Source organism: Medicago sativa, chromosome 7, assembly GCF_051527215.1.
Source record: "Medicago sativa cultivar Bolivia chromosome 7, Bolivia_mono, whole genome shotgun sequence".
Classification (NCBI taxonomy): Eukaryota; Viridiplantae; Streptophyta; class Magnoliopsida; order Fabales; family Fabaceae; genus Medicago; species Medicago sativa.
The window spans coordinates 11,488,485-11,495,946 of NC_140755.1; the positions used below are offsets into that span (position 1 = coordinate 11,488,485).

General features: G+C 34.7%; 2 protein-coding genes and 1 pseudogene across 2 annotated transcripts; all 3 read left to right on the top strand.

Annotated features, from left to right (window-relative positions):
* Positions 1-2,634: 2,634 nt before the first annotated feature.
* Positions 2,635-4,103, top strand: LOC146904237 (uncharacterized). Its single transcript, XM_085727399.1, has 4 exons — positions 2,635-3,053; positions 3,138-3,235; positions 3,320-3,739; positions 3,829-4,103. Exons 1-4 carry the CDS (start codon positions 3,005-3,007, stop codon positions 4,081-4,083), a joined length of 822 nt encoding a protein of 273 aa, XP_085583525.1. The 5' UTR covers positions 2,635-3,004; the 3' UTR covers positions 4,084-4,103.
* Positions 4,093-4,677, top strand: LOC146904238 (uncharacterized; the record flags this gene model as incomplete). The annotated part of the gene is made up of 3 exons (XM_085728253.1): positions 4,093-4,215; positions 4,303-4,374; positions 4,477-4,677. Coding segments are annotated over 3 exons (396 nt in total), but the record flags the coding sequence as incomplete, so codon positions are not given.
* Positions 4,678-5,027: 350 nt separating this feature from the next.
* Positions 5,028-7,096, top strand: LOC146904239 (uncharacterized; annotated as a pseudogene).
* Positions 7,097-7,462: the final 366 nt, after the last annotated feature.

Consider the following 7,462-nt stretch of genomic DNA (forward strand, 5'->3'; position numbering starts at 1 on the left):
TTAGGAAGTTAAATAAGGTATAATTAGTTAAATTAGTTGAATACCCTCTAACCCATACACCTTTCCTCCACCAACACAACGACCCTTCTCCTTCGCAAATTCGAATCTTGAAGGTTCAATGTAAACATCCGGACTCGGTGGTTGTGTGGTTTGCCTTCATGCTTGCAACCCCCAAGAGACAGTCGCTAACTCCTCCACGACTATATGTGCCTCATGTCGTCGTCGTGGTGTTTGGTTACTTATGAGATGGGTGTTGTTGCTTTCGTCGCACTCTAAATCTATGAGGAGGTTCTCTCTGAAATGTTCTTTCGATATTGTTTTAGGGTCACTGTCAACCTCTTTTTCTCCGATAATCATGGACAAATATTTTCCCCTTCGTCGCTATCCTAATTTTTGTGACATCGATGTTCACAAGGGCGAGATTGTTTGTTGTTTCAGATAGCATGATTAATCCTCCTCTATCTTCATTCTCTTTTGTTCGATGTCACTGCAAGGATCATGGTGGTGATTTTGTGATTTCGAATGTTGAATTTTTGTTTTTAAGATTTGTTTTTTGTTGTCATGGATCTTGGATCTAGTTCGTGGTTGGGGATTGAACCTTTCATTCACTCTTTGGTACCAGACCTATTAGATATCTGCAAGTTTATTTTTATTCTAATCTACTTAAGGTGTCACATATACTTCAGTGTCCCATTTACTTAATAAAAAGTTGAACAGTGATGCTATTCATCGTAACGGAAAACATAGCGAAACAATCACGATGCATGTGATGTGTTATAGTGAAAATGGCTTGATGGCATAACTCCTTGATTAGTGGGAAATCATGTGGCCAATATCTTAAGTAAACTGAAATACATTTCTCGTGATCCATTCTTGAACTATTTGTCTGTATGCATAGCATTATTGAAAGTTGAATAAAAAGTATGGTTAGTGATCATGGAGAACAAATTAATATTGATCTTCGAATTGAAGATTTCACGAAGAGAATTCAATTACATTCTCTTGGAGAACATATTAGTGTTCTAATTATCTTTTTTTTTATTGATTTATTTCTCTTAGAGAATTTAAAGATTCATTTTGTTCAAAAAAAGAATTTAAAGATTCATATTTTTCTTCAACGAATTTAAGAAGAAACAGTTAGATGTTTTTAGAAAATAAAAACAAAAACAACAAATAAAACAAAAAAAAAGTACTCAATAGTAAAACAAAAAAAAAAGTACTCAATAGTAAAGATCTTTGAAATGATTAAGTCTAATATGGATCTAAGAAAAAAAGTACTCAATAGTAAAACAAAAAAAAAGTACTCAATAGTAAAGATCTAAGAAAAAAAGTACTCGAGTAAAACAAAAAAAAAAGTACTCAATAGTAAAGATCTTTGAAATGATTAAGTCTAATATGGATCTAAGTACAAGGATGTTCTTTTTTTTGAAGAAAAAAAGTACTCAATAGTAAAGATCTTTGAAATGATTAAGGGCCTGTTTGGTTTGGCTTCTGAGAAGCAATTCTAGCCCAAAATCAATTCTCTACAGTGCCAAAAGCAATTCTAGCCAAAAACAACGTGTTTGGTTCAGCTTTTCAGAATTGCTTTTATCCTCCAAAAGCAATTCTCCATGAAGCTACAAATCCTAGCTTCTAGCTTTTCTAGAATCAATTCTCCTTGAACAACGTGTATAGGTTTGTATATTTTATTATTACAACATGTTATTTTACTTTATTGCCCTTTATCAATTCTCATTCTTTATCAATTCTCCTTTAGCTATGTCTATTTTAGTAATTATACATTCAAAAGCAATTCTACATAATTGCATCCAAACATAAATCATTTTGTTTAATCAATTCTACATAATTGTATCCAAACATAAATCAATTCTCTCAGAATCAATTCTGTCAGAATCAATTCTATCAGAATCAATTCTCCCAGAATCAATTATATTCAAAGCTGAACCAAACGGGCACTAAGTCTAATATGGATCTAAGAAAAAAAGTACTCAATAGTAAAACAAAAAAAAAGTACTCAATAGTAAAGATAATAGTAAAGATCTTTGAAATGATTAAGTCTAATATGGATCTAAGTACAAGGATGTTCTTTTTTTGAAGAAGCGTTCTTTTTTTTTGAAGAAGCTAATGGATCTAAGTACAAGGATGTATGTTCTTTTTTTTGAAGAAGCGTTCTCTTTTTTTGAAGAAAAATAGCCCACCTAATTATATTTTGAAGAAGCTAAATAGCCCACCTAATTTTGAAGAAGCTAAATAGCCCACCTAAATTGGCACTGGAGAGAATTGAACCTGAGACCTTGCGGATGAGCACACTCCCAAGACCCAAGCCAATACCACCAGGCCAACCCAAGTGGGTTAAGTACAAGGATGTTCTTAATTGATTAAGATATATATATTGTTCATCCGAGAACCTAGATGGGCAAAACTACCTCTCATCTTCAATCAAAGATTGAATATGAAAGCTTATCTATTAAACAAATGAAAAATAATAACAAAATTGTTATTTATACCTACACCTATGAGTTGCATGGCCCATCACCTATAATGTAGACTTGTAACACAGAACTATCTAAATTAGGAATTCGCTACTAAAATTACTTAAGTCAATTTCTGTACTGTGTGAGGGTGATTAAGTCAATCCTTTATATCTAATGTTTGCAAACATGCTTACCCTAATTGCCAACCCTAAACCTAAATTTTTTGGCTCCAACATTTGAAAATTTTCGGCATTAAATTTGATTTTTTGGCTCCACAATTGAAAAATTTTGAAATCCACATTCCCTCCCTAACTGTTTTAATTAAATTACCTCGGTTAACTAATTTTTTTTTGAGGAAATTACCTTGGTTTACTGTTAATATTCCAAAAACTAGGTGCATTTAATTTTATTGTGTTTTCCATGCAGTTTTTAACTTAACAACTTCCCTTGATTCTGTTCCTATATATATGGATGCTCTACATCAATGAACCGTACACCTTCAATTGGCATTTGTTCGTATCATCTAAACCATGGCCAACATTAACATGGAAACATTCCTATCATACCTTTCTTTGACTGGTGAGGCTATCAAATTCAAATGAACCGTGCTTATGTTTCTGTTTGGAAATCGTTTTCTGACGTTGATTTTTCATGTTCTTGCAGAGCCATTGATTCCGAACCCCGTTACTGACGTTGATAAGCTGGTGAATGATCTCCGTCGGAGATATCGAACCTACGTCGTTGAGTTTGATGTGGAGCATGTAATATGATTATATTTTTATGTAGTTTAATATGTATGCCACTGTTTGTATTTCTTACACGTTCATTTTTGCATTGATGTTTAGGGTGCTGTTCATCTTCCAAATATGTTCATGCATGACTTTGGTGACCAGATAGATTTTATTGCGACATTGGTTGATAGTGAACATAATCAGTTTGAGGTTTATGTCGAGAAGCACACCAGTGGCATATACCTTACAAGGGGATGGCGTGCACTGCGTGATTTCTACAAACTCTCCCTCGGTGCTTGGGTAACAATGGTATTTGTTGGAAAGGGCAGGTTTGAGATAAGCTTGGAGGATAGGGTTAGGGGGAAGATAAGAGTTCCCATGTTTACTCCACCAGTGAACTTCGTTATTGATCGTTCTTGGCTTCCTTTCCAAATGATGGATGCTGTTCCAACTGCTTATGTTCATTCTGATATGAGTTTTGCGTATTCGTATCAGAAGAAGTTGTCTGGAAATGAGATTAATTCTGGCTGGATGGTGAGTGCAGTAACCTTCCTTTATATCTAATGTTAATTAGCCTCTTTGGTTATATGGTGGAAACTAACATTTTTTATATTTTTTTTTAGGTTCTTGCTCATTTCGGGTTTTGCAAGCTAACATTGTGCAGGGGTACTACTTCAATCAATTTGGTGGATGAGTGTGGGAACAAATGGATGGGCACGGTTGTCTATGGTACCAAGCCTTATAAACACTTTAAGATAGGTGGTGGATGGAAGCGGATGGTGGATGCACGTGGACTTGAGAGAGGCTGCAATGTTATGCTTGGTGCACCTACTGATGCGATGAACCAGACATTCTATTTTAGGGTTATTCGCTATTAGTGTTGCAGTCAAGACGGTTGCTTGGGAGTCACAGAAGGAAATTTGCATCACAGCTGGCGTAATTATGGTGTGAAGAGGACATCAGATGATTCTGATCTAATAAGCCAGTTTGTTAAGCGTCATAATCTGAAGGTATTCTTTCTTTATATTAAAAAGACATATCCCTGTTAATTGATTTATTAGTAAATATGTATTTCTCATTATATTGTTGAAGTGCAGATAGCCTTTGATGAGGAGGAAGATTGCGGTGATGATGTTGCATTAACCCAGGCTGCTGTTTTGTCCGAAAATGTATACACTCTTAACCCATGTTGCGTCGTCTATGATGGTCCTTCATTACTAGACAGTACCGATTAGCTTATTAATGAAACGCTTAATGTTTTGAATAAACAGGTTAAGATGATTGAAGGAGGTGACTCAAGCAAGACTGAGCTGGACCAGAAAGAAAGTGAGAAAACCCCATGTAGCAAGTCTGGAGAAAAAAGATCTGCTGATGCAGATGTATCTGCAGAGTTGGGAATTGATGGTCTTGGAGAAACGTCGATCAACAAACCACATAAGCTCAAAAGTGTTAAGATTGAGAAAACAGCTTGATGAGGACCGTGGGAGTTTAAGTGATTAAGTTCTGTTTAATTGATTCCAGATTTTGTCTTGATTCTGGATCAATTTAGTTTATTTAGTTTTTTTATGCTCATTTCCCTTTTTGCCAGACTCATGATCTTTGACTATTTCAAGTACTGCTGCCATATATGGCCTTTTATCGTTCTGTTTGTTGAATTTGGTTTGTCATGGATCTTTTAAAGTATTTGGTTTAAATTATATATGTTCTTTGTTATTGTCATTTAGCTTCTGTTTCTGTTTTAAGGGAATTTTTTAGCACTTTGGTTTTTAATGAGTGATGCAAATGACACACAACTTATATGTTAAGGTACTTAAATCAAACCATGTCGTCGAGATACTATTATGTATGCCTTGCTTCCAAAATTGAAACTTCAATCTGTGTATTCTTCATACCAAGGTAAAGATTTATGAAGTAGTTAGATAATCCATTTTCACTATCATCCTCAGTGGCAAATCAACCACTTTAATTTGGATATCAAAGTTTAAATGGCATGAATGGCATATCTTTTATGTACTGTAATATAATTAATAATAATATGTAATTGGCAACTTCTCAAAAAAAAATATGGGTTTGTGAGTGGTCTAAAATTTTCAAATGATGTTATACATGGAATCCCAGCTGAGTGATCCTACCAAATGATCCTTTATAAATCAAAAAAGATACATGGTTAGTGTAGTTTGTATTTAATCAAAATTTTAAGTAATAATTAGAGAGAAGTAGCTTAAAACCATCAAAATATACATGGTTAGTGTGGAGTTTGTATGTCTGTTGTAGATCTGTTGAGCGATCCTAGCAAATAAACCTTTATAAATCAAAGAAAAAGTTAATTATTATTAATTATATTAAAAAAAAATTTCGTTAGTCTACCCTTGAAAAAAAATAGGAAATGAGATCAATTGATATGCTTGCTGTGGTAAATCAGTTTTCGTAGGCCAAATAATAGGAAACAAAATCAGATATTATTCTTCAAAAGAAATTGGCGTGGGGAATGAATTGATGACCATGTTTTATGGAAGCTTTTTTATTTTTTCCAAATTCTGATGCATGTCAATATCTAAAATTAATCTTACAATTAATATGTAAGGCATATTAATTGTAAGATGAAATTAATCTTACAATTCTAATAGGGTTGGTATTCCTATAATCGTTGATGAAATTTCAACTTGCGGCATACATCCTAAAAGCCCGTTGGCTGAGTTGATATGTAAGGCAAGCCTAATTATTTGGGATGAAGCGCCAATGATGCATAAACACTGTTTTGAGGCACTTGACTGAAGTTTGAGGGATATTCTTCGTGTTCAAAATGATGGAAGGAAGGATATCCCGTTCGGTGGTAAAGAGTTCGTGCTCGGCGGTGATTTCAGACAAGTTCTTCCAGTGATACCGAAAGCCAATAGACAAGAGGTGTGTAACTCATCAATCAATTCTTCATATTTGTGGCGTTTTTGTGAGGTGTTAACATTGTCAACCAACATGCGCCTTTTACATGGTTCTTCAAGTTCTGATATTCAAGAGAGGAAAGAGTGTAGTGAGTGGGTCTTGGGCATCGGAGACGGTACTATTGGAGAAGAGAACGACGAAAATATTCAGATAGAAATTCCGGACGACCTACTTATACATAGCTCAGGAGATCATATTGCTGCCATTGTTGATCACATTTATCCATCGTTGCTAGATAACATGTATGATCATTCGTTTTTCCAAGATAGAGCTATACTAACTCCGAAAAATATCACGGTTGAAGAAATCAATGAGTATGTAATGTCTCTTATACCTGGAGAAGAAAAAACCTATCTAAGTTGCGATAGTCCCCTTGGTAAAAATTCATCAGCTACCAGGCCGGATGACATACACACATCTGAGTTTTTGAACACAATTAACGCATCAGGTATCCCTAACCACAAGATAAAGTTGAAGGTTGGCGTTCCTGTCATGCTTCTACGCAATTTAGATGCTACGGCTGGTCTTTGCAACGGTACTAGATTAATAATAACGAAGATGAGCAGATATGTGCTTGAAGGCAAAGTAATAACAGGCAGCAACATTGGAGATATAGTTTATATACCGAGATTGTCGTTGAGTCCATCGGATACAAGAATTCCATTCAAGTTTCAGCGTCGACAGTTCCCTATATCGGTGTCATTTGCAATGACGATCAACAAAAGTCAAGGTCAATCGTTGAAACAAGTTGGAATATATCTTCCTCAACCGGTTTTTTCCCACGGTCAACTATATGTTGCGGTGTCGAGAGTTACATCAAGAAAAGGATTGAAGATATTATTGTTGGATGAAGATGGCAATTGCATGAGCACTACATCAAATGTGGTTTATAAAGAAGTCTTCCGCAATTTGTAAGGATGCATCAACGCTATTGGTGTCTTACGATAATTGTACGCATAAACAGGTAGCTGCTGAACTAATAATTAATAGAAATTAACATTGTTCATTATTTTATCTCGCAGTGGTTGCAGCTGATATATTAAGTTATTTGTGTGTTTGTCCAGGACATTATTACTATGAATGACGATATAGAGCCTGCTATTTCTTGGCTGACAAATATGAGATCGTACAAATAACGTTTAAGGCAATAGAATGCATTTTAATGTCACACAAGTTGCTGTTGCGTGAAAGGTAAATACTACAATATTATAATAAAGCATCTAAATGATTATTTAGTTATCTTCCTGTACACACCATAAACACTAATCACATATAAATCATTTGTCTGTATTGCAGGTAAAACTTGCTTTCATATTT

What these genes read in the sequence shown, in the direction of transcription:
- LOC146904237 (XM_085727399.1), top strand. Translation starts at nt 3,005, where the DNA reads ATGGCCAACATTAACATGGAAACATTCCTATCATACCTTTCTTTGACT. An exon ending in ATCATACCTTTCTTTGACTG is followed by an intron (nt 3,054 to 3,137) that starts GTGAGGCTATCA and finishes ATGTTCTTGCAG; the next exon opens with AGCCATTGATTCCGAACCCC. An exon ending in TTGAGTTTGATGTGGAGCAT is followed by an intron (nt 3,236 to 3,319) that starts GTAATATGATTA and finishes ATTGATGTTTAG; the next exon opens with GGTGCTGTTCATCTTCCAAA.